General features: G+C 39.5%; 1 protein-coding gene across 6 annotated transcripts in view; it reads right to left on the bottom strand.

The window, feature by feature from the left end:
- Positions 1-6,283: 6,283 nt before the first annotated feature.
- OSBPL6 (oxysterol binding protein like 6) overlaps positions 6,284-27,912 on the bottom strand; it is a 212,423-nt gene continuing 190,794 nt past the window's right edge. For 5 of the 6 annotated variants that reach the window (XM_036879419.2, XM_057503889.1, XM_057503888.1 and 2 more), the window contains 12 exons: positions 24,358-24,465; positions 22,087-22,224; positions 18,479-18,566; positions 17,722-17,975; positions 16,820-16,957; positions 16,396-16,459; positions 14,849-14,927; positions 13,151-13,295; positions 11,103-11,247; positions 9,770-9,896; positions 8,211-8,333; positions 6,284-7,222 (listed from right to left, as the gene is read on the bottom strand). In XM_036879419.2, the coding sequence (XP_036735314.1) occupies positions 7,114-7,222; positions 8,211-8,333; positions 9,770-9,896; positions 11,103-11,247; positions 13,151-13,295; positions 14,849-14,927; positions 16,396-16,459; positions 16,820-16,957; positions 17,722-17,975; positions 18,479-18,566; positions 22,087-22,224; positions 24,358-24,465 (1,518 nt within the window). In that variant the 3' untranslated portion in view covers positions 6,284-7,113. The remainder of the gene's footprint in view (positions 7,223-8,210; positions 8,334-9,769; positions 9,897-11,102; positions 11,248-13,150; positions 13,296-14,848; positions 14,928-16,395; positions 16,460-16,819; positions 16,958-17,721; positions 17,976-18,478; positions 18,567-22,086; positions 22,225-24,357; positions 24,466-27,912) is intronic. The other variant, XM_057503890.1, reaches the window with a different exon arrangement.

Genomic DNA, 27,912 nt, shown 5'->3' on the forward strand with positions numbered 1-27,912 from the left:
TGTCACAAAATTTCCCTGCAAACTTCCATCAGCCAAGAGGACGCCACTGGCCAATTGAAAAACTTCCCTTGGAGACGTCCATTAGAGGGACTGGAAAGTGGGGCAGGGGAGGTTTATCCATAGCTTTGAAACCTAGCTTCTAAACCTTCATTTACCTGGGCTAGTTAGAATGCTTCTGGGAACACTTCTACAGTGTCTGGCTTAACACAGTCTCATCTTTTAGGTGTCAGAGTTCTGCCCTCCCTACTCTTCACCTCCATATTGCAGCACTGGCACCGGGACAGGAGTCACCAAAGTGACAAGATGCCATGCGTGGCAGTGTGAGTCACAGGTCACTGAACTCTAGCAGGTTTTCATTTCTTGAACTCGACTTACTTGCCAACTACTGACTGTTACTATGAGAAAAAACAACAAACGAAATACTGGTGTTGAATCAGGGGTGAGGGAGAGGACTATTAGGCCAGTGGGAACTCATGGAGGTTCCCACTGAGGAAGGTGATAGTGGGACAAAGCCCTTATAAGTCTCAAAAAAACCCAAGCAAACTCAGCCACTTAGTTAGCTAGACCTCAGCTGCTCTGACTGGATGGGCTCTAGGCAAATGAAGCATTGTACTTTCAGCCAATCAGGAGTGAGTTGTGATATCATCGGGGGGTGGGTGGGACTTTCTTCTCTGAGGAGGCAATATAAAGCCCAGAAACCACAACCCTACCTGCTTCTGGTTCTTGGAACCCCTCCTATTAGCAGGAGTTCTTGCTTTCTTTTTCACTTATTAAAAGCTTTGCTGGTTGCTGTGTCCTGTGGTCTGCTGGCTTCATTCTTCATTGCCTCTGAGACATGGATCCTGGGCAAAAACAGCATTCTGGCTGGCAACACCATCTGCCTCAAAATTCCCTGGAGGCTAAGGGTGCTTGTTAATAATGCTGATCTTTGGTCCACACCCTAGATCTTGGACTCAGAACCTTTAGAGATATGCTGGGGAACCTGCCTGTAAACATTCAATATGACAACCTGGCCCCCTGAGATCCATCCACAGCTGCCAAGGAGCATGATACCCACCCCACTTAGAGAACCTATTTTTCTTTCCCAGATTCTATTTCTCTTTTATTCATGCTTTCCTTTTCATTGGTATTTAATGGTCAGTTGTGCTTATCTGAAAGTCTCTGGAAACTTCTACTTTTGAGCAACAAGCTTTGGAGGACAGGATTTAAGAAATAAGCTTTCAACTTGTACAGCTGCCAATGGCAGGAAGTTCACTGGATTTGGGACACTTCATTTCTTTTTTTTTTTTTTTTACAAATGGCCAGTAGTTTATTTGAATGCCCCCGCCCCCCTCCGGATGATGTTCCGCGGTCTGAAACACAGGCCAGGGAAGTCACACCCAGCAGGGCAGGCAGCAAGATTTTGTTTTTTTTTAGGGGGCATCTCTCATATTTACTGATCAAATGGTTGTTAACAACAATAAAATTCTGTATAGGGGACTCTATGCACAGTCATTAATCAACCCCAAGCCTATTTCTCAACAGTTTCCAATCTTCTGAAGCATAATGAACAAGTTCTTACATGGTGAACAAGTTCTTACATAGTGAATAAGTTCTTACATGGTGAACAGTGCAAGGGCAGTCATCACAGAAACTTTTGGTTTCGATCACGCATTATTAACTATAAACAATCAAGTCAGATATGATTATTTGTTTGATTTTTATACTTGATTTATATGTGAATCCCACGTTTCTCCCTTATTATTATTATTATTATTATTTTAAAATAAAATGCTGAAGGGGACACTTCATTTCTTTTCCAAGTTTTGGTTTAGCAACTTTATTTCCTTATGGGGAGCAAGGGCATTAAAAGAGACTGAAAAACCACCTCTTCGAGCACTGAAAGTTTCAAATGTTTGTGACACAAAAGTGGGCTGGGGATGCAAATAAGTAGCTCAGCACAGCTACTTCTTTGATCACCATGGTCAAAATGACATTATTTCAGTCGCATTCTGGATTCCCATGGATTTGGCAGTGACTCTTTCATTACAAACAAGAAAAAAACACTTCCCAAGGCTTCTTTAGTGCTGCCAAATTCAGTTACCATTATATTGAACCCCCAAAAGATGGAAATGAGTTCATTAACTTACATGGTCATTTAGGTATGAAAAATACTTTTCAAATCTAAAATTTTTACTGGGCTACCAGTCCTAGAACTTCTTGTACATGTTACCATTTGATGGTGGGTACTGGAGGAGTGGCACGGGAGTGGTTTGCAGGCATACATCTACCCACTGCGCACAGCCTTCCAGAAAAATCCCACATGCAATAAACACAAGAAAATATACAGATTTGTAAAAATAACAAAAACAGATCAATGACTGCCCAGAAGTGGAGGATGGGGGCAGGAGAGAGGGATTATGAAGGGGCAGAGGAAAGGTTTGTTGGGGGTATATTCACTGTTGTGATTGTGCTGATGATGTTGAGGGCGTATGTCAAAACGTATCATGTTGCACAGCTCCAATGTGTAAAGTTTTTTGTGTCAATTATACCTCAAAAAGCTTTGAAAATAAGCTTGAAACGACTGAAAAAAAGTTGCTAGCAACCATATTATTTCCTAAAGAAGTAACTGGATGAAAATAATTAAGGAAGCTGGGGAGTGGGTGCCTAAGATAAAAGATAGCTTTAGCATTATTCTCTAAGAGTATTAAGCTTTTGCTTACCTAATGAACTAAAAGGAACAGGTGGAACTCAGGATTATGCATTATTTTCTGAAAACTCCCTATTCCTGTCTCCACAACTGCCATAATTTATATTTAGAAGGAATGAGAGAAACAAAATTTGCAGAAAATAAAAACATTCTTGTTCTGTTTTCTTTACTACCAATCTGGAGAGACCAAGGAAACTAGTAATAATTATGATGTAACTTTTAATCCATGAGTATTTAGTACTGTTCCATAGGAGGCTAAATGCAGAGGTTTCAGTATGGATGTCACCTTGTAACTATGATGACACAGTGCAAAAGAACAAACCTGTATCTGTGCCCCTCACTGTGTTAGGACCAGAAGGAAGAACATAAATCAAGGCAGATACTTGCTGGTAAAACAAAACACTGCATAGAACTGACATGTAACTGCCACCTGTGAGCTGCCTTGATCGTGGGGCTTCATTTGCTTCAAATGTCGGGCATGCTGGTTGATCATAGCAATTTTTAAATAATTCATATTCTTTAGATTTTATTTTGGAAGAATTAAAAAGCTAAACCTTTCTTAATTTGCCATTTTCTGTAATAGTGAAGGCTGCAATAAAGGTCTTATAATTCAGTCACAAATGTATAGTCTCACAATTATGTGCTAAATAAAGTCAGGCTTAACCCAATGTACAGTTTAAATATATCAATTTTACAAAAGAAATTCAATTATAGCTCAGAGGATCTAATCCTGGTTAGATAAAGAGTTTTTCTGAATTACTGGGAGGCTTTTCAAAAAAACAAAATGAAAAAAACCAATCATATTTTAATATTAGCCTCAATTATATTTTTTCCATCTTTCCCCCAAAAGAACATTTCTATAGCACAAAATAGATTCATAATTGCTTAATTAGATATATTTTGTATATCCTGAACATAATGGTTCCCATAGAAATATTTTGTACACGAACTTTATTTAGTGTGCCACATTTATAATACACTGAGCTAAGTGCAAACATTTATCACAACAGCCCCTGGTGTGGGAGCTCTGCTCCTATGAACACCTCATAGGATGACAGAGAACTAGACAAGAAGGATAAAGTCCACAAGGTAGTAACAAAAATGGACATTAGATTATGAACTCTCCACTCAGTTATAACCAGAACTAAGCCAGTTTTCCTGGTTTCCTCTTTAGCTCTGGCCCCCAGCGCTCTTTGGGGCAGGATATAATGATTGATACTAGGACTGCTGCAAGGCATGGGCCAGAATAAGGAGGAGGAGCAAAAGGTTTGGAGAATCAACAATCTGGCATCCCTTATATTGAAAACATCTTGGTTTCTTTTACCCAGAAAATACATTTGTTAATCTTTGTATTACATATAATTGACATGTAGTATTAAAAGCTATCTGAAATGAGGTTTATTTTTACAATTGCCTGGAAATTATGGGGTATTTTAATGTAACCCAGGAAAAATAATGAGTTAATTTAAAAAATAACGGCAAAATCTGAGAGTAAATTTGCACCCTAGGTGGGAGTATATGGAAGCGTAAGATTTTCTGGCCGGCCTCTACTCATGTTAGTGTGTGCCATTAATCTGTTCAGTGTAGCCACATCCACAGGACCATGGTCACTTATCAATGCTTTCCTTAATGACCAGCTCAAAAAGATGAGTGTGCTTATGAATAAATCATGGAGATGGTATAAGATATACTAGAGGATCTAGGATATCCTCCATCTTAGATTATTTTAGGGAAAAACAAGCAAGTGCCCTGAAATAAAAAGGCTTATATAAAATTCTAAGAAGTCGGGTTTTATCAAGAATGATCTAATATTTATTTTATCCTTTTGCTGTTTAACATAGTTTCCAGAGCCCAAAATTATGCAGATGAAAATTCCCACCAGAATAAGCCTCACAATTCTATAGCCACCATGTCAATAAAAAATAAAAGGGAATGAGGGATAAAGCCATTGCATTTATAGGAATACTCTACGGGGAGATTTGTGAATCAGGTTTACAGAAGAATTATCTAAAACTTAATTGATCACTTGGAGTCTAATCATAAGGCCTAAGTCTCAAAAGAGCTTCTAAATCTGGGATGTTATAAAATGTGGTGATTTTGATTAATTTGGCACTCTTTTCATTCTCCTCTTGAAATCCTAACCAGAGTTTCAGGTTAGCTCTGACCAACATTTACCTACCTGATTTGTAGCTTGAACTTATCATCTAGCGGTTTCCTTCTTCTCAATCACAACCCAAATGCTAGGTACAGACAGAAGTTGCTTCTAAGATGCTTCCTCTATAAGCTGCCTGACTGATAGTCACTTGACGCCTCACCTTCCTGCTTCTCTTCCTGCAGTACCTTTACTTTGCAGAATTCTTATCTGTAGGCTAAGAATTTTGAGACCATTAAGGGAAGTTAGTTAAGTACAGACCAGAACCATTTTAAATAGTTCTGAAAGCTTTACCAATTGTAGGAGAACAGACATCTATGAGGAGGTCAATAGAATTCTAAGTTCCAATTTAAATTAAAGGCATGTATCTCAGGATGCAGATAAAAGGACATTACGATGAATGAGCAGATAAATGGATAACTAGGGGAAATTTCAGCTACCACAGGGAAGCTGCCTGTAGATTTAAAATGGGAATGAAAGGCATTGAGAAGCCTAGGGAAGGTGAGGCTTAAGTGGAATATTTAGATCTGGCAATGGATTAGGGAGTTTACTTGAGAATGAAACTTCATTCTAAGCCCATGCATACTATACAGACATATTGTATGGGCTCAGATAAAAATAAAAGGTTTGAGGTTCAGGATAACTAAAATACTGCTCCACCTAGTGGAAACTGAGCTTTCCCTTATGCTCTTAGCAGTTTTGGTGTAAGTGTGGATTAGCCATTATTAGGAATGCTTTGCTGAGGAAAAATAACACTGAAGTCAACACCTCGTAACAAATGTAAAAGGTCAGTAACCTTGTTATCAGTCTAAAATAACACTTCAAATCTGATGGTAAGAAGCTAAGAATAAAAACAAGAATAAAATATATGTAATTTTATAATTGTCTAGGAAAATCTCTGAGTCTTTTTTTTAACTTACGGCATTTACAGTCATATACGTGCAGAAACTCAGGGATACGATGCAAGTTTCCTACAAAAGCCTCTGTATAGTGGAGAAAAGAAACAAATCTTGAAATATGCAAAAGACATTTCTGTCCACCCCCCCCACCTTTTTGTTGGAATGGATAAATTACTTAGCTTAACTTTTGTATCTCTGCTAATAGCAAGGTAAATACTTAATATGTGGTTATGTATCATACAGAATCATGTGATGAAAATACAAAATGCGATTTTGCATAGAACTCATTTACACAATGCAAATAAGCTAGTAGCATTCTTGCTTCTGTTCCCAGGGGGATTTCACTAGTGCCGATGGGTTAGCCATAGGATAGAGGTGTGGGTTACATTGTGCTGCACTCAAAAATAGTTATGTTTATAGTAACTCCTAAGCCTACACAGAAATTCCATGTGCTTTCTGTTATTTCCTTCCAAGGTTTTAACACTGATGCCAAGTGTTCAAATCAAATGCAGATACTGCCAAATAACAGGGCACACTGTGAGGTCAGGTGGAAGAGGGATGGTTTATTATCTGGACACAGGACAGGAACTTGATGAGCAATGTGAATACAAAGATCTACTCAGCACATCTTTTCTTTCTTGCCCTTTAGATATATGATACAGTAACCAATATATCAAAGCACATGTTGCTTACTTTTTAAAAATCCATTTAAGTCAGTCTCATAATTGTTCTGATCCCAGAAAGTGAATCATGCCATGATTCAAAAGAGCTGTCCTTCACATAAACCTATGAGCACACATTTAAAAAATGATTTATTATACATCTTTGCATTTCTTAAGGCATGAGCAATGGTGTACAGATGGAACAGGTTCAGAGAAGCATCACATTTTTTTTTTGACAGGCCAGCACAAGTACACCACATCAAACAGACACACTCGACGTCTGAGCTGACCGACTGCTGTGGCCAAGGAGCTCCTAAGATGAGGGGATGGTGCTTCCAGAAAAAGGATCAAATACATGGTTTACAAGTCATGTTGCTTTAAACTCTCTGGATCAGCTTTAAGCACCAGTTACAGTTTTTCTTTACAAACACTTCAGACTTTGGATTTTATATTCTGCTCCTTTTATTCTGCTTTTTGAGGAGGGTGTGGATGTTTTTTAAGGAATATGGTTGCAGCAAAACAGAAAGGATCCAAAAGTGGTTAGGGGCCTTGTCTAATGCACTTTTGAAAGTCCATTACAAAGATGAATAGAAAAGCAAATGGTTGGCTTTCGGTCGACCCAGAAACCACGCAGAGCTCTAAGAAACATAATTGTGCATAGTTATTTATTCATTCAGAGCATGATATGTCGGCTAGCTCTACGTTCTTGGTTTACCAAAGAACAGGGCTGTCTACTTTGCTAAACCCAGGGTCCTTTCGCAGCTCCCAGTAGGTGTCATTGGAAACCCAGGCTTCTCTTTGATTGGCATCAATGACTTTTCTGTGAAAATATAAAAATCAACATTAGACACAAATCATGTCCAGGGGACCTGATAACTGGAACCTCTCCTGTAGATCAGACGTGTACATATAAGCAGTACTTTGTAAGCCAGTTAGTGTCATATCTGCTTATTGATGAACTATTTTTTAAAATCAGAAACAAATTCATTTTTGTTGTTAAATGTTTGAGAGAAAAGTGGGTGGGGTCATAGTGAGAGGGGCTGAGGGCAGGAATAAATCACTTCCAGGCAAGGCAGGAAAGCGAAGGGCCCCAAAGTACGCACAACTACTGTAACTAGCAGCTTCGGGCCCCAGGCCCACAGGAATAGTCTCTGCTTCACCTGTGGGGAGAAGTATGCAACCTCAGCTCTATGAGCCTCTGCAGGGTCCATGAGCAGGGTGTACTTTCAACATCTAATGGGCAAGGCTGCTCTCCCCAGGGCAGTCATGAGTTGGAAACTATAAAGGATATGAGGTTATTCTGGGCTGATTTGTCCTGCGCAACAGATGGATCTGAAAAATACAGCTCAATCTGTGTGATGTATATATGATCCTGCAAATAATCCTATAACAATCACCCACAGTCACACAACAGAGCGACCAAATCAGAACAGACACAAGCTCCGTGTGTCAGAGAGAAAATTAAATACTAATGAGTGAGGGAATGGGAACATGTTCTCACCATCCTGAAGGGTGCAGAGGAAGGGCAAGGAACATTCTGGATGAGACCCTCACCTATTTTTTCTTTCTGTTCACGAAAAGAGCTGTCAAGGGGAATTTATTTTTATGGTTACAGACTTTCATGAGTGAGAAATCTGATGCAGCATTTTCACTGCCAAAACAAAAGTTACCAAAATGAGTTTAATTTTTCCACCTTTCAGTTCCCGGGACATGAAACTATCCCTCATTTTTTTTCTACCTGGAATTTCTCATTGCTTGGGGCAGCCATCCACAACTCATGAACTTGTTATGGGAAGGGACTGACTTACTTAAAAAATTTTGGTATATGTTCAAGGTTGTTTTCTTCCATATAGCGTCTTCGAGATCTCTGGAGTTCTTCTACTCGTTGCTTCTGTGCTGCTGCAGCTTCTAAATTTCCTTCTTCCAAAAATCTAAGCAAAAAAGCAGTTATTCTTTTAATATATTATCATTTTTCTCTCTGAAAAAAATCCCATTTGCATAGAATTACATCTGGTTGCTGTGAACATAACATAGTGAACAGTACCACTCAGATAACGTCCCCTCACCCCCACCCCAGGCCACACTACCTCTGTCTGCCCACCAGTTAGCACACGTTCTGTGTATGTGAACTGAATTACTGTGCGGCAATGTAAAGGTAGGAGGGGAAGGTAAGTGGTTTGACCTGGAAGACGTCTCTGTGTTGGAGTCTAAGGTCCTACAACTTGAGATTTTCAGGATGACTGGGGAGACCAGGGTTAGAACATTAAGTCCCAGGTTGTGCTCCTTTTCCATAGTCAGAAAATACTTGTTAAGGGCCGTACAATGGAGGATGGTAATAGGCTGTTCCCCACTTACTTTTCAATGACATTGAGAGGGAAGGAGTTTCCCTGTTTGGTTGGAGAGAGTAAAACTGATGAAAAAAGAAAAGGTAACAGTTGGGAAAATTACAAAAAGGCTACAGAAAGGAAAGAAATAGTAAATGAACTGAAGAGGAATATTGGAAGAGAACTGAGAACAAAATCAGACTCAATGGTGACTTGCAAATATTTAAATTTCAAAATAAGAGCAAATAACAGGGATTCAACATAATACATATGGTACAGGAAGTTGACTGATACATTTGAATGTCAAACAGTAAAGCTGTATATTCTAGATTGGGATTGGATATAAGAGAATGGAAGAGTAGAACATTCAGTAACAGGAACATTTTGGCAGAAGGCAGACAAATCCATAAATATGCTGGAAATAAAATGGTCTTGGAGGGAATCTGTATGGCACATAGAATTTTTGGGAACAGTAAAATTAATTCTGTAGGAATGGACAACGTGAGTACCGAATTACATAAGAATAATAAAAAATAAGAATTAGAAGATATTAAAGGTACTATTTGTTGGGGACATCTCATACCCTGTGGGATCAAAACCATTTTGGGTCAACTCCAGACTCTTGACTCAAAGCATTTCTGGGTGCTCCTGTAACTTACCCTCTTATTCTTTAGCTTAAAAGATACTGCATGTTACATAGTAGTGCAAACAATGAAATAAAAACACTGAGCGAGGAGTGATTCTGTATTTAGTGGAGAGAGAGTCCTTGAATTCGCAGACATTGGGTAGATTTTGGGCTGGGGCCAGGGAGAAAGGCACAAACTTTTTGTTAAAAAACATCTGTGTTATCTTCTGCAGGGAACATTTGTTGAGCCAATTTTCTATTATGGTCATCCTCTGAATACTGTTCTACCCTGGGGTGGTCTCAAATATTGCTGAGTGAAGAAGGGACTGACAAATGATTCAGTGAATAAATAAGTGACGGTGTCTGTAGTGCTATGCCATGATCTAGGGTCCATTTCAAATGCCATTGCCATGCTTACCTCTGATCTGGCCGGAATCGGGCATCCGTCGGTGGAAGGAGATCTTTTAGTAAAGGATCTAACTCGTTGAGTTCAATGGCAAACCTTGTGAAGCCATAGTAGAGCTCGTAGTTGGTTGGCATGGAACCTGGAATGAGGCCAAAGAACCACTGAGAGGCAAAGAGGTTTAAGGAATGTGCAGAAGTTGACTTAACCCAGGTGCTATACTATATTAATACTATACTAATACCCATACTAACAACAAATTCATAGCCATAAACATTAGATTATGACTTTTTTTTAAATGAATGAAATTGGTTATTTTTTGCTAGATGGGTAACTTTATGTTGATTATCAGAACTGATAGATTCAAATACTTCATAAAATTAGTCTTTAAAATAAAACTTGGCACATATAGTAGTCTTTACTGGCTAAACTATGCCATAATTTTTCTCTCAAGTATTTAATTGGTTAACTAAATGCCAGGGTGAGTAACTATGAACATTAAGATTTCATCAGAAACACAATTTACTTTCTTTTAGAAAAGAAAATGATGCAGATCTAAATTAATATTTACATTGGTGCATTTAAACAGAACTCAAAGGCAGGATCTTTGTATGCTTTGCTCATTGATGTATTCCAAGCTCAGAGCAAAGCCTGCTGCAGAGTTAGTGCTCAATAAATAAATGCTGAATGAATGAACAAATCACTCTACTAGCAGGAAATTTAAATACTCATTGAGGTTTCTTAGGAAACCAACAGCTAAGTTTAAAGTTCAGCCTTAACTGACAAAATTCCAATGAACAGAAATGCCACGTGGAGATTTGTTCTATTTACTCTTGATATTCAATTACATGCTAGTGTACTACCAGAACGCTCTTGAAGTCTTTTATTAAATGTTAACATACTGCAGCTTCTTGCTGCTTCAGTGAAAAGATCACTTATTTCAGTAAATCATTGAATTTAAGGTTTGCAGGCTCTCTTTTGTTTTATTAAAGCAGAGAGTAAATAACGAGAGTAAGGATTTAGATTTGTATAAATCAGTTATCTAAACTCTTTAATAAATACACCTAGGTTTTGAAGGTAGCCATTGCATTTAGAGTAGCTTTACATGAGGTTCGACCTGACCACAGGTCAGATTTGGCCTAAATTTTGCAACTCTTTATTATCAAACATTGGGACTTATATAATTTATATGTTAAGTATAAAGGAAACTATACGTGCCTTCTGCATCTGTATTTTTAATTTCACTATTAAAGATAACAGAAGGTGAATTGCATACAATGGTCTCTCATTCCTTCCCTTCGGTCACTCATGGCACCGTGTGGAGGCAACACACTCATGCCCATCTCACCTGGCCTCCAGATGCACTTTGCAGAAGGGGCCACGCCACAGTAGAGCCCTTCATGCCACTTCCCGAACAGCCGGTGCACCACCTTCCCCTCCTGGTCCATCACAACTCCCTGGACTTCATTCACATTAGAGTTCCAGTAATTCACCTGGTAACACCAAACCCCAATTAAAACACACAATCTCTTTAATAACACCAACCCTTATAATTTCTGTATGGAAAATCTCCTGAACTTTGAAATTCCTCAAACCATTGTCAGAAGTCTATATCAAAATGTTTTATATGGGAATGGGGGCTTTCTAAGTATCAGTTGGTTTAACTTTTAAGAAAGGGATGACCTGCACTCCCTGCTATTGCATGGAAGCACAACACAGAGAAGACTCAGATCCCATCCTAATAGTGTAACTATTCTTAATTAATTACTACTTAATTAGTAATTGTCATTAATTTATAGGTTAGTAATTTCTTCCTTAGATCCTCCTGTCTCAAATTTTCCTTTTACTTATGGATTTTTAATGAACTTTAATGGGCAATACGGTAGAAGTAGTTTGTGAAATAATTTTCACATTTGTCAATGGCTAGATTTGATCGTGAAGACTCTGCTCTGACACTCTTCCACCCGTGCTCCTCCCCGGGGGTGAGAAGTCTGGGCCAGATGCCCTGTCCAACGGTGCTAAGCTTACTTCACAGTCTGCAGAGGCTTTGCCTTGGAGTCATCCACCCAAGGGCAGGCCACCCACCAGTGTGTGAATCCTTAGATCGATGAGGTGGCCATGCTGCTGTTTGAGGTGGGTGTGGATGTGACTTGGATGTGTGGGCTGGGCTGCCTATGTGCGCATGTGTGAGGCCCCGTGTAGTGCATGGCAGAGCAAGAAGTGGGGAGAAAGCATGGAAGGTCGTGGGCCAGGACTGGCTTTCCTGCATGGCCAGGTTTCAGCTCAGAGTTCTGAAGCATTCAAGCTGGCCATGCGAATTTTGTTATAAAAGGTGTATTTGTCTAAATGAAAGGATAGCACATATTTGACAGTTTGTAGGCTTGATTTACATATTTAAATATTTACACATTTGTACAAACTGCCACTTGTACTCTTGCCCTGAGTTCTGCAAGTATTAGGGGCAGGCCTGAATCGAAGCTTCTCATAGCCTATCAAGCTCGATGTACACCTCTGCTGTCATTGCCCAGTCAGAGCAAATAATGGTCCTGGCTCTTCAGTTTTGAGCCACCCAGTGAGATTATAAGAAAAAATGAAAAAAAGAAAAACATCTTGAGTTCAAATAAAGATATTCAATTAAAACTAACATAATCTTTCAGTATGGTTTAGAAGGATTTAAGTAAGTACAGCAAATTTTGAGTTTAAGACTCCAATATCTTACCTGTTTCTGCCGCATTAGAATGAGATCAGGAGTAGATTAGATAGAGGGGAGTTTGTGTATCATGATGCATTCTGTAGCACACGTAAACAGATGTGGGGATGATACTGTGCTTCACGTCAGACAGAGGCTGAGGGAGAATGCTGTTCTGTGGGCATTTCTCTCTCTGACATCTTTTCTTGTTAATAAAGGTAATGCTTTTTGTTGAACTTATTTGGGTTAAATAATGGCAGAGTTACATAAGCCTGTAGTGACTGGGAGCTATCATCTGCATGCATCCTCAGAAAAGAACAACTGCACTATAATTAGCTCCCTGAAAGAAGATCACTTGAATATGTTGCAATCAGGCAGGAAGAGAAATAGAAATAGAAACCAGAAGACTTGCTATAGGCAAGAAGTGTTTTCTGGAATTTTTCTTCATGAACTACTGACTGGCTGCTTAAAAAGGAAACTCTTTAAATTTTCTTTTTTTTTCTGTTTTGAGAGGGTGTCTTTTTTGACCTCCACACATTCAGAAGTGTGCATGCCTTGAGTAACTCCTCCAGTTGGTTCTGTTTTTTATCTTATATGTCCCTAAGGATCAACAATACAGGAAAGACTCACTTGCTGCTGTTTAAGGCAATGGTTTCATGTCTTCCTTAGGAAGCATTTTTTCATTACTGTTATGAGATATCACTTACCTTGATAAATGTGAGTTTGCAAATGCAAACACTGCTTTTAGTATTTCTAATGGTTATTTCTCCATAATGCTCTATCCATCTCCTCCCACTGAGAATGTTGTGTATGCACGTGGTGACTTTATTCCACACATAGCAATCTCCATACCTAGTGAAGAATACAGTACTGATTAAAAACAATGAAGGTCACAAATATATATTATTGTTTCTACTACTGAGAATATTCTTGGGCCAAAGTTTCCTTTTCCCTCATTTTCCTCTCTTTGTTGAAAGTTCCTGTGTGGCCAAGGACATTTATGACATGATTCATTCCTTTAAGGAAGATTTCAGTGCTTTCTATGGGCCGTGTGCTAAAGCTTCCAAGTTGAATAGAGGCCACTGCTTTCTCTCCTGGAGCCAACCTGGAGCCTTTTTCGTAGGGGTACATCAACAAATATTTAAAATAAAGTATGATGAGGAAGTGTTATGAGAACATAGAAGGGGGAATCCTTGGTCTTTAGATCAGCCTGGAATATGGGTCAATGTCAAGTAAGACTTGCTAGAGGAGGCTGGTTTTGGTTTAAGCATGGAAGGTGGATAGGAGGTCACTGCAGTGTGGGGAAGAGCACGGACAAAGCCACGAGGCCAGCACAGCAGGACGCCGTCTGGGGACCTACAGGTGGTGGGCTACAGGTGAGTGGGTGTGATGGGGGGCAAGGCTGGAGAGGCCTTCAACGACATACCCATGAGTCTGGATTTGTTCTGCAGGTAAAGCATATTCATGGGCGGCTTTGAGGGAGGACAGGCATAGGCATGCATTTAAGAAAGATTTCTCTGAGGACATTGTTTCATACTCTGAGTTAAGACCAAAGATGTGAATAATTATTTGAGAAAAGACTGATGAGCATAGATGGCACATATCTAATGCAAATTCTGGGAAGTAATGTTACAAAATGTCTGCTAAGCAATGGGATGACAGTTTTAAATCACCTTTAAGTGTACACATTATATTTTCAAATAAAATGTTTCAAAATAAAGTAGGACACTTCTAAGTTTCTAGAAAATTGATGAATTAGTATGATATAGGCACTATATACATCTGGGAAAACTCTCTTCCATATTGAAAGTTTATTTTGTGGTCCTTCCTAGGAATTCCTCCCTCCCACCACCTTCCTCCACATCCAATTCACCAGTATATTCTGTCACTTAGTTAGACAAAAATAAAGCAAAAAAACCAAAACCAAAACATAAAAAAACCAGCCAAGTGAAGAAACAAAAATAAGAAAGCCTTTGGCCTCAATGAACACTTCAATTAATTTAAAAAGATTTATAGGCTCTAGAAAAAAACATAAAAGAATTCCATCACGAATAGTCCCTGGATCTATGATGAACTTAAAAGTGAAATTATAATTTGCAAGTAAAAGAGGTGGGTAAAAAGAGAGTCTTTCATATAAAATGCAAACTCATACAGTGACTGGGACAGACAGATACCTGGTGTGGATGGATGAATGCAGGATGTGAAGAGATAAACAAGAATCTTTGATACATATGTGTTAAAGTTCTCATTAACTTTTGTGGGGGTCCATTCTCAAACTTTGGTTAAGTTAACAGAAGCCTTAGCATACAGGGGAATGGATGCTTGGCACTTTCTAGAGTTTCAAATACTGCATTCTGATTTACGAACGCTGATAAGAGACTAGGAAGATGATGACAGCAACCTACTTTGGAAGCATGACATTCAGGGTTCCAACAGGCAGGATTTCCATCGACTTCCCCCAGAACTTGTTTTTCCATCTGATATCTAAATGACGTAGGCAGAGGACAAGAACTATATACTCTATATATAAGCATTTATTCTTTAAAAACTCATGTTTGTATTGTACTTTACATTTTACAAAGAATTTTGGTAGCAATACTGATTCTATAATGTTCATCTAATGTGACAAATGCCTAAGTATGGCTCAAGGTGAAAAGATTAACTGTAAACTAAAAAAAAGTCCACTATCTATTTTTCTCTATAATACAGGTGCCACATTTGTTTTCAACTAATAAAACTGTGAAAAGCCAGGAATGACATGTATATATGTGTGCGTATTCATATACACATGTACACAGACTCTACTATGCTTTAATATCTAGATGAAAGTTGTTCTATGTTTTAACTAAGTGGTGGAAACAGTTAACATATGCATTAAAAAAAGTGTGTAGTAAAAATAATTGCAGTATGGCAATACCACTGATTTACATACACATTTATTTGAAGAGTTATATGATTTGGGAGAACAGTAAGAAAACAAAATCTCTAAATACAGATAGGGTAAGATTTATAAGAAAGTGGGATTAACTTAATGAACATGTTCTTACAGTGGTTATTAGGATATAGCCCAGCACCCAGTGCTTTATCTCACATAACGACATTATGGTTTCCTTGTGGAAGCTCAGGTTTACCTGTGCATTTATAATAGCCACCTGGTTCCATTTTGATGAACTAAGGGAGTTTAGGGCTGTCTGTGAAATTTCTGACTCTCTATTATAACCAAGAAATTAATTACTCTGCAATAAAGTCCAGTCACAGTGCTCTATCATGCTGTGTGCTTGCAGGCTGAGGAAGTGCATATGAGAAGAGTCTTTTTGTGAGTGATGAAGCACCCTTCCAAACAAGAAGGAACAATTTATACTTAATGGTCAAATATACAAATATATATTTTTCTTTCTTAAGGGATTTTGAAAACCTTAATTTTGTCAAGTCTGTAACATTCTGACTGAACAACGGGCGGGCAATGATTAAGTAGAGACTTTAATCCAAACCCCTGAGCCTCAGTGGGTTAAAGACTGGAAATCACTGCAATGTTTACATATCTAATCAGACTGTGACCACAGATGACATCCATGGAGCCTGCTTTTGGGGGTTGAGATCTCTTTGCACACCCTCAAGAAGCTAGAAGGCAGCAGCTCTAACCTCCACGTTACATTAGGTACATACGTATCTGAGGCACAACGGGCTAGTGATAGCCCTGAGCCCACAGTCAGCAACACTCTGCTGTCCCACAGGGCTTTGCTTCTTAGGTAAACAGCCTCATCTCCTGGATGATACGGTTTCATACTTAAACAAGGAAATATAATTTCTCAAACTGCACTCCACACCAATTACTAACATTCTCTGAGTTACAAAGGTAAACATCTAACCTGAGTACAGTGTACCTTTGCACACTCGAAACTCTTTCATAAGCTCATCAATTGGACTTTTAAGTTATAAATGAAATACACACCTTGCCAAAACACAAAATTCTTGGATTCACAGTGACAGGCAGAAATGGGTGGATGATGGCTAACCTAGTAATTAAAAACAAAGAGAGGCAATGTCATCAGTGTTAAAACTTCCATAAGTGGTCATTTTTTACAACATATATTGGCTACTCCCTAGTACAAACTAGTCAACTCATCCATCTCTATTAGTAAATTATTCTCAAAATGTATAAGTAAATTACTGAATCTTTAACTTTTAAGACTTCAGAGTTAAACACAGAAAATTTATATATTTAGACAGGGCAGCTATATAGATAAGTCAAGTGAGTCTTCTGTTAAAATGATTTTATATTCTTCTCCAGAGGTTTTATCAAAAAGCTGTTTTCATGGTCAATGTCTTCCCTACAGTGTCCACATAGAAACTTCACTGAGTCCACTGGGACTTACCTGTTCTGAGAAAAATCGGAATCCCTTGTCCTCTCTAATGCATTCATAAGTCTCCCCAAGGACAGGGTTGAATGGCTTACTTCCTGCTCTGAAATAGGTGGAGCAATATCCTGAAACTGCAAATGCAGCAATAAGAACCTGTTAAAACATTTAAGAAAGGAAAATAATATAGGAGAGACTACTTCCAGGTCTGTTTGTCCCTTACTCCTCTAGGTTTTACACACCCCTGGCAACAGGTGCTGATTTGATGGCATTTCCATTTTCTATTACTTGCACAGACTCTTTATAAACTCATGGTGAAAACAAAGTGAAAATGAAGCTAACATCCTCCCCTGGGAACTAGCAGGCAACTGAGGCCAATATTTTTCATTCATCTGTCTCCCAATTTCCTGACCGTCAGAGTCCAAAGGTTCTGAAATGCAGCTTATAGGTTATGTCATTTGTGTAACTTAGCTCCATGTGCGGGAGGGCTGGGGCTGCTGGTGCTTTTCAGAGGACAGATCAAGTTTTGCACGGTCCTATGGAGAAGGTAGTGGCGTGGGAAAAGCACGAACAGGAGGTTACTGTCTGAGACCTATTCCTAAACAAATGGGCTCTCCCGGTATCCAGGAAAAACAGACAAAGCAAATCCAGGCAAGTCTTAAACCTGTAAGGAGGGCAAGACCCATACACCTTAAGTTCAGAAACACTCGGATCTGAGGATGAGCCACAAAGCGTGTCTTCCAGCAGGGGTATCTGGAACTTCCCGGCCCTGCCCAATTTCTGCAGATGGACTGATTCCTCTCTTACCTACGCAGTGAGAATGTTATGCCAAGACCAAGTGTGCCATCATAATGAATTCTGCCTTAGCCTGGGTCTGGGGTGGACAAGTCCCCGAAGGCTGCTGCTCTGTTATTTATTACCATGCGCTCATGCGGGTTGTCGGTTTCGGATGCCTTGTCTAGAAGCTCACTGTATTCCATCTCCTCACACAGATGCTGTAGGGTGTTGAGTGGCTCATTCAGCTCCACAGGCATGGAGACTTTAGAGAGGTCTTTACCGATGTTGTTCCTTAAGATATTCCACAGGTTAATGTTACTGGTGTCGGGACACGGAGCTGGCAGGCACGTGCGACGTCCATTTCGGAAAGCCCCTCCTGTAAGCTCCCCATTCAAGACTGGAAGAGGGAGAAAGGCAAGAATCACAATAAAGGATACTTTGCTTTTTTGATTTCATAAAATACCCAGGAGAGAAATAGCCCTTTCAAATAATTCTGATTGTGATTCATTTCTTAAGCCTTCATTATACTCTTTCATGAGTGAATGGAATTATTTTCAATACAAGGGTTGCTAATAAGTGCGCAAATGTCAGTGTACAGTTTTTTAAACAAGATGTCAAATACACTCAAATATTATTCAGGATTGTACAAATCAAATTTTAAAAAATTAAACATATTTAATATGAAGGAATCAAACTTTTGGTTTAAGCAAGAAGTAAAACTTCACTTAACCATCTACCTAACAGATTTGTCAACTATTTACCTCAGTAGATTATACAAACATAACATTTATTAAACAATCAGTTGTAAAAGGAATCAATGAGCAGAAAATGATTAACTGAATCACCAGTGTTCTAATTTGGGTGTTGACAGAATAACCTGGAAGCTCAAAGGATGCATACTTTGCCGAGAAATGTTGTCTGCAACGCTGGTGTTGTCTTCAGATATATTATCACTCACATCACTGATGTAAGACTCATCATCTGAAGCCTAAGGAAGCAGAAAGAATTCTTATTCCGTCTTAAAAGTTCAGAAAATCAAATGAGTAAAAACAACAAATTATTGCCTAAATGAGAAGCACAGGTCATGGTGAAAAATATGTGCACAAAATACTTGAGGGTCTGCCATGAGCCAGAAGACAGGACTATTCAAAAGCAGCCCTTACCTCTCAGTAGCTCCTTGTCTTAGCTGGGCTGGGAGGCTGGTGCAGGCCAGTACGTAACCAGAAGTATTTCCGAATAGTATATACAGTAAGGATGTACAAACAAGGAGGCTCTATCCCTCCCTCTGGAGGAGCTGGGAGAGGTTGCCTGGAGGAAAGTACTTGGGCTGAATGTTGGAGAAGTTGTCAGAGGGGGAGAAGAACAGGAGGAAGGGAGAGTGTGCAAAGGTAGAACCCTGAGGGGCACCTTCGTTCTAGGGATGCTATGGAGTTGACGGGCTGTGACAGAGCGTGGGGTGAACAAGAAGAGGATCCAAATGTGAAGGATTTTTCATATAAACATTAACATTTCACATATAATCCTGTGAGGATGCAAGGGAATGATATTTAGTTTTCAGGAAGATACTTGGCTGCTTGCCCTAGGGAGGTCAGATAATAAGATACTACACAGACCTGGGTAAGAAATATTGCCAGCTTAGATTAAGATGGCCACAAGGAGGATCTGGAGGTAAAGCTGCTTTAAGAGCCATGTTTGAAGTGTAATGGACAAAATCTGGCAGAATATTTGGGAGTGGGGGAAGTAGGGGCAGGGAGAAATCAACAATTAATCCACTTTCTATGTGAGAAAAACACAGAACTAAAATGAAACTAAAGCTAGCATGAGAATAAAGTTAAAGGGCAACATATACACTAAAGAGAGTGAGAAACAAAGTGAGAAGAGGGATATGAAAGGTCAGGGGAGAGGAGGAAATGGGAGCTCTGAAATGTAGCTTGTGCAGCCAGGACAGGCTTCTCGGAAGGTGACTTCTGAGCGGACTGAAGCAAGTGAGGGATCTGAACATGAGGCTCTCAGGAGAAGTGCTCCAGCCAGGGGGACGGCACACGCAGAAGCCCGATCTCTCCCGGCTGCTGCAGTGTAGAACAGGCAGCTTGAACCTACTCTGGCTTCAGCTGGGAGTCACACATGTCACTAAAGTAACCCAGTGGGTTAGCCAAGTCTGTTGGTGTGAAGACTTGAGGAGCCTTCTGAGATCTCATCCCAAGGGAATTCAGAAACTCAGATGGAGGAGGCTGACGCTGTGGCAAAGTCTTAGCCAAAGTGAGGAACAACTTTGAGACTGTCACAGCGTCTGCCCCCTGGGTGTAGCTCCTGGTCTACCATCCTCAAATGCTTAAGACTGAAGGACCAAATCATCCGATGCTGGCTTAGAGCCCAGATAACATAATGAAGTTTGACTGTGACCTGACTGAAGGACAAGATAGGACTGATCATCAGGGAAATTTTAAGTAAAAACAGTCATTTATGCAGACCTGTAAGATTCAGGAACAAGCAAGAGGTGGGCAGTTCAGGTTTTCCAATGTAGGTCATAGCACAATCACTCTCCTTGTTTCAGTAAGGGTCATGGAGTGTCTTTAGCTAATTGACAACTCCAATAATCAGTCTGTTTGGCCCTGGGAGGCTCCAGGAGAATAGAGGTTGCAAGAGGCTGCAGCTGAGAGCACAGATCAGATTCTAAGGGTCTTTGATACCTAAGGAGTTTAGAAATTATCCTAAGGACTCTGGGGAATAGGGACATGATGAGATTTGCATTTCAGAAAAAATGAATCAGGCTATCCAGTGGAAAATGGATTAGAGGTGCAAGAAGGGAAGCAGGAAAACCAGTTACAGGAATTGACACTAGGTTCATTCTTCCCAGGGGTGGCACCACTGTTTTGCTTGGACTTGTGCAGTAACCTGCTTCACATCCTCTTTGTTTCTGAATTGCCAGTGTCTGCTGCAGGTGGCACCTGGATATTCAGTTGGGGGTGTCCCCCAAACCCCAAACCTGGACATAAGAAAATCTGGCTGTTCTCAGAGAAATGAACTCTAAAGCCATCCGATGATTGGTCAGAGCCCAGACAGCATAGTGAAGTTTGACTGTAACCTGACTGCAAGGAAGGCCTGGTTAGTAAAGGGAGCTCGGAAATGGGAGAGTCAGAAAAGAAAATGCTGGAAGCATATGTCCAGCGTGGTAGTTTCCCTGGGTTAGCAGACTGGCTCACAGACAAAAATACCCTGTCCGTGTGGCAGAGTATTCCTATAATGGAGATACTACATTCTGGCCTTCCTGACCTTTAGTTCACTCAATTCACTTCTTTTGCTACTTCCTTGCTCTCCCAAGAGCTCCGTAACTCGAAAGTAGTCTTCCCATGCAGATTTGCCATCTGCCAGCATCCATTATCATGAATAGTTAAACTAGTATTTGGGCTTATGAGTAGGAGTCTCAGTGACTCTGATGATGTATTACTTGGGATCTGACTGGCAGGTGCACGGCTTGGGGTGTTAACAAACTCAGAACCTGATACAAGAATTCTATCTGACCCTCCCCCCATTCTAAAAGTGATGGGCTCACTATTCTTTCTCTATTCCACTTATTTTTATTTCTAAAAATCACTCATAATTCCAAACATCAAAAACAACTACGACTATTTGTCAGGATATCTCCTTCTAATCTATTTTCTATGCATATGGAAATAATTTTTATCAACTATTTAATTTCCTTCTTTGTAAAAAATGCAGTACAGATTTGCAATCTCAAATGACAAAATTCCTAATCAACTGTGTGGGAAAGAGTTTTGGCTACTTCTCCCATCCAAAATAATAATAATCATTATAAAATAAAAAGTTTAAGTGTACCTGACTAAAATTCAGTAAAAGAATTAATTTCTACAACCTAAGGAAGACACAACTGGAGTCTATGACCTTGCCAAGCCTCACAAGCATAAAGAACAATCTAAAATATATTGTACACTTGCAATTAATATAATGTTGTATGTCAATTACCTCAATGCAAAAACCCAAACCAAACCAAGCCAAAAAGCTTTTATGGTAGCCACTGCTGGCCTCCAAAAGCCATATTACCGAACTTGATAATGAAGCCAGCATCCTTCTAAGCTCAAATTCGTGTTTCAGGTAAAGAGTGTGTGTGTGTGTGTGTGTGTGTGTGTGTGTACATAAATGGTGATCTCCTAATTCTCTCATTCATTCCATACTCATTAGCTAGTCTTTCTATAAATGACTGTTATCAACTTTTTGGTTACCCTGAAATATGAATTATACAAGAGAGTCAAAATAAATACTTGATTATTTTCTTCCACTCATCAAATTTAAGAGTAATAAGCTGGGGCCCAGAAGTGTTAAGTGACCAGTAAAATGGTAGCCACTAGAGTTTGCATGTTTTTGGCTTTGCCACAATTTGGACACCATCCTATAACATCAAAAAAAAAAAAGTTCCATGGCCTTATAACTTTCTTTAACCCAAACTTACAGTCAGAGGCAGTGGGGATTGACCAGTCGAAGAACCTTACCTCATTCTCTGACGAGCTTGCAGAGAGGAGCACCTCCTGGGCATCGAAGAACTCAGAGACGGACTCTGACATGGAGAGGCGGCTCTCATTGGCTACTTGCTGTGACACGGGGAGATTGACATGTATTTGCTCACCAGCCTACAGAAGAGAGAAGCATATGGTGTAGTAATTTTTCCCTGTGAGAAAAGTTATTTGTTAAAATTTGACTGTGATATGCCAGCCAGATTTCTAGAGAAATTCACAGCATAGGTTAAAAGAGTGGTGACCACAAGTAATTTTGTCTTGCAATGCGTTAAGTTCCTCCTAATATGCCTAAAGAATCCAAAGGCACACATAAGAAGACAAATCCTACCATTTGCAACAACATGGATGGAGCTGGAGAGTATTATGCTTAGTGAAATAAGCCAGGTGGAGAAAGACAAGTGCCAAACGATTTCCTCATTTGTGGAGTATAACAATGAAGCAAAACTGAAGAAACAAAACAGCAGACTCACAGACTCCAAGAAGGGACTAGGGGTTACCAAAGGGGAGGGGGTGGGAAGGGAGGGAGAAGGGGACTAAGGGCCATTATGATTAGCATACATAATGTAGGGGGAAAGTGTAGCACAGGGAAGACAGTGTAGCACAGAGAAGACAAGTAGTGACTCTGTGGCATCTTACCAGGCTGATGGACAGTGACTTAAATGGGGAATGCGGGGGGACTTGATAATATGGGTGAATGTAATAACCATAGTGTTGTTCATGTGAAACCTTTATAAGATTGTATTTCAGTGATACCTTATTTAAAAAAAAAAAAGAATCCAAAGGCATAGTTGAAAGGTATTGGTGTCATGACTTAATTTTAAATCTATGCTGTTTTGTATTAAGTGGAATTTAACAGATGGAGCCCCTACCAATACCCTCAATTGACTGAGGAGACAAGTACATTCTCATATACTTACATTGTCAGTCATATTCTAACCAGTACACTAAACCTCAAGAATTATTTGTAGAAACTATTAGAGATATGCTAAGGAAAAAATCTACAAAACAAATTTTTGAGACAGAATATACAAGTCATTTTTCCAATTTTAATTTTACCCAATGAAATATATGACTAGAGTACTGAACTTTACTTCAAACTGTATTTTTGTTCATTAAGTGCACTTTTATTCAGTAAATACTGTTTTCAACGGGGCTATTTAAGCTTCAACCAGAAAATATGTAAGAAAACTGTAATATATATATCCTAGTGCACATTTCAGGTTAAAAAGAAGACTCCAACTGGGACTGTTAACTGATTTTTGAGTGACAAAGTTTTAAAAATATTTCCAGATTCTGGGCATAAGTGTCATCAGAGGTCAGGGAACCCATGGAGGGGAATCCACACAGCATGAACTGCATAATCACAGAGAAGCTGTCTTGGGATGGTATTTTCTAAGCAATTAGATGGTATAACCTTTGTACCTATAGGTTTCTAGTAAAATGTGTATTTTTGTGCAAATATGACCTTAATATTAGTTAAAACTTTCACCTTGCTACATGTACCACTGTATATAAAGTTCTAATACCACTGTTGAAAAGTGTAAATTCTCAAGGTAAGAAGAATAGTTTTATAAAGGGTTACAAGCAGAATTACATGCTTAAGTCTAGCCCAAATACTAAATGTTCTTCTACCCTCTTACTATTTCTTCAAAAATTCTTCTGAAAAATGGAATAAGAGCACCTACTTCAGAGGGTCATTGGGAGTGTCAAGTGAGATAACACATGGCAAGTGGTTAGCATGATGCCTAGCACAGGGTAAGCTTTACTTGACACATTGGGTACTAATTATCATCATCAGTAGCAGCAACATTTGTGGTATCTTGGCAAGGTCAGGGGACTTCTAGCATAAAGCTTTCAAAACAAACTTTAAGAAATCTTTCATTTAGCACCTTCTCAGCTAAAAATGTTTTTTTTTCAGCATTTCATGGGCCATTTGATAATAATGAACATATTTAATGAAGACAGAGAGTGACACAGAAGATTCACAAGCTGAAGTAGATATATGAACTTAATATTCAATGGTATCAGGTGAACACAGGAATAAATTAAACACTGATCACCAAGAATAAATGATGTCAAGCTCATATACATCCTTCACACTGAAGAACACTGGAGTGTCAGTAATACAAATATTTATGCAGGGAATCTTATTAACAGTGAAAGAACTGTATAAAAATACCCCAAACAATGCAGTAGATTTAGATGCGAAAAATTAAGTACTCTCCATCTATTAAAACTAAGTCTTACCTCATCAGGGCTAGGGATAATATTTACACTGACAACCTGATCACAAATGATAGATTCTGAATGTATTCTGTTCAACCGACTCCTTAGTTCAGCATTCTGGTTGAGCGCCTTAAAATACAAAAATTGCACATGTAATTTCCAATTAATAAGCAAGCATAAAACAGAACAAGCACACAGGTACTCTTTAGACAACAAAGTCTATGATGTTCTTAGCTATAACTTTTGGAGTTATCATAGGCCAGATCCTATTGGTAAGAAGGAAATAGGCTCAGAATTAAGGTATTCATTTTTTTTTTTTTGTAAAATAAGACTACTACTTAAAGGTTAGTGCATTTAAAGAGTTCATAGATTTCATAAAAATGATTCATGGTGTTTTGCTCCCTTAGAGTAAGGCTCATTACATCCAAGTCCAATCTACCACCACATATATATTACATTTTACAGCTTTGGATGAAAATTATTGATTCTTTCAATTTTTGTTGTGGTTTCTAAAATTTGGGAGTTGTTTCAAAGCCAGATACTTATTTAAAACTTTTTTTTTGGAAATGGAATGACCAATGAACTGGCTTTAATTTATGGAATTATATTTTATTGTGGGGAAAGAAAATAGTTCTATTTTCATTTTCTAAGAGCACACAATTAATAGATATGACAGTGCAGCAGAACTAACTCAAATGCAGATCAAAAGGTGCCTTCACCGAGCAGTGCAGCCACTGAGAAGCATAGTAAAGAACACAGCTCTGGAAGGGAACTAACTCTAAGTCATCTGCAACATATTTCTTTCAACGTACCTTAAGTCCCCATCAGCAAAATACTATCTATTATATAACAAGGGTTAGTATATGCAGTGAGAAGAGAATAGCTCCATAACCATCGTCTCCCCACCCAGGCCCTGTGGATGAAGCCACATGCCTTACATCTATGCATGGGAACATGTTCCACATATGTAAGACCCATGTAGCTATCTGAGGTGACATCAAGTCTCAAGTAAGAGACTTGTGTGAGGCCAAGACCCAGTGAAAAACCGGACAGCTCCTTTCCTTCCCATTAAAATCAGCAATTAGAAGATGGAGGTGGATGCTTTTAGAGAATAGAAGATAAATGCCAGAACTTACTTAAGAGGGCATCTGCCCTGGGAATGGGCATTCTGCTTTTCTTCATATGGAGTCAATGAGTATAGTAAACAAAACACATATGCAAATTTAATATCATAATGATAACTCTGTATTAAAATGCCCAGGATAAACTACACACTCGCATTGAGTTCTGCATAGTCCTTGAGCATGGAGCATAGAACAGCTTCTCCTTTCTACGCTCCATGCTCAAGGTTTCTCCATTCAATCCAGCTTGTAAAATATCTGTAAAATATAATACCCTTGGTCTGGTGGGCTGTCAAGAATTGATGGATTAAAGGTGGACATAGATCCTACAGTCATTACATCTGTGGATAAGAGGTACGTGTCTAGCTTTCCAAGAAAACAGGATGTGTTAGACTGAAGGTGATTACTTTTTTAGCACACAAACCATATGCTTCAAAGAAAGAATCTTAGTATCTTTACATTCTACAAAGGTGCTGGGGATCATTTTTCCTGGAGGAAAACCTCAAACACTTGGAATGTGAGACAAAAACAGTGTCTTACTCCTATGCTTTATTCCTACTATACGTATGTTTATTCATTCTATCATTCTCTGTCTGCCCTCCAGTATACTGAAAGTTGTCCTAGTGAATTATTTGCAACCAGATATATTTCACCGTCTTATAAGCGGGGCTCTGGTATATTGTTTTATGGTTTTAATTGCAGAATCACAGCCTTGACCTGACCATTTCATGCAAAGCTCAACTACAAGTTCCTTCTGAGTGACTGCTCCTTCTATCACTGAACAGAGCTAACCAAACAACTCCCACAAAATCTAGCGCCAGGACAAATAATGGTTTTCCTCAGAGTAGGAGTTTTAAACACAGGCTTGCCACTTACAAGGAAAGTTGTACTGCTGTTTGCTCCAGATATTTTAAAGAGTTAAATTCTCATTTAAGCTCTCATCTTGTCCAACATTCATTAAATGTGGTCCTGCCTACAGCTGAATGTGAAGGCATAAGAAGGAACGTCTACCATGAGTATCAGCAGGGAATTAGCTAAACATTAGAAGGAGCATTCTGTTAATTAATATATATGCAGTGGTGGAAAGAAAGTTGTTACACAGTGCAAAAAACTTGGAAATAAGTACTCTTCCGACTCTGGCAAGCCCGATGGCAGGAAGGGCAAGCAGACAGCTGATGGAGCAGCGGCCTGCGGCTGGCCATCCCGCCCGGCAGCCCCTCCTTTTGCCTTGATCACACAGGCTGACTTTGAACGTGGCTGCAACCGAGTGCCATGAGCTTTGGGGTGTGGCACTCTCAGGACCATTACTTCCCGCCCTGACACTCGACTGTTTTCTCTGTGATGGTATAAAAACTGTGCGAATTTTGAGGGATACAGGTATTTTCAGTAACATGATGCTACTGGTGGTCATTAAGGCAGAAGAGCACAGATGATGGCAGAAACGATGCTCGGGCCGCACCCAAGGAGGAGGAACAGCGGAGAAGCAAGGGAAAAGGAGGTAGGCCGGCAGCTGTGCGTGCCAGCCAAAAGTGGGGGCAGCTATGGAGACCTGTCAGAACCTCAGCGCTCTGTCCATGGCACACAGGGCCAGCGGCCCGACAGGGCGGAGGTGCCCCGAGGCTCGGGAGCTCTGCCCAGCTTCTTCTCCAGGCAGGTTCTAGGCTCAGTCTCACGACTTGTCTTGTTAGCGAGCTGGGACTGCACTAAAAACTCTTGACAAAGATGCTCATTTCCCCACCCCTCATGTCCCTCATATCCATTTCCAATAATATATCTGAGAAACACACCATTCCTTCCCAATTTATAAAAGAAGTCAGTTATCATCTTGAGGTTCTGAGCCAGAATCAATTGTCCAAATCCCTGTCTCCTTGGCTACAACTACCACCCATCCACCCTGGCCGACAACGGGTGAGGATTCACCCTAGACAGGGGGGAGACTCTAGCATAAACATCTCCCGAATGCCGCTGTGGGTTCTGGGCGGGGGGAACATGGAGCCTGATGGAGAAGGACAGGAGACACACGGCGGGGCGGGGCCGCCAGAGGCTCAAACCCTGTGGCTGCCACAAGACTGGCCCGAAGGGGTGAGAAAACGAGTATGGGGCCCATCATAACGAGAGCTTTCAAGAACCAAATCCTGAGTATCTCTTAAAAAAAATCACTGTTTTTAAAATAAATATATATTATTATATATTTGGAAAATGTAAAAAGTAGGAAAATGTTTTAAAAAATTTGTACCTTACTGCCCAATCAACCAACTGCTGGTAGCTTGGTATATTTCTAGATATTTTTCCTACACATTTTCACATTATTTAATGGGTATGTATTTTATGTATATTTAATGGGTATGTATTTTATGTAAAGCACCTAGGCTGCCATTTATTCTTTGAACATAAACATTTTCTTTTATGTTGTAAACTTTACAGAAATACAATTTTAATAGCTGTATGTTAAGCA

This window comes from Manis pentadactyla, chromosome 6 (assembly GCF_030020395.1).
Source record: "Manis pentadactyla isolate mManPen7 chromosome 6, mManPen7.hap1, whole genome shotgun sequence".
Classification (NCBI taxonomy): Eukaryota; Metazoa; Chordata; class Mammalia; order Pholidota; family Manidae; genus Manis; species Manis pentadactyla.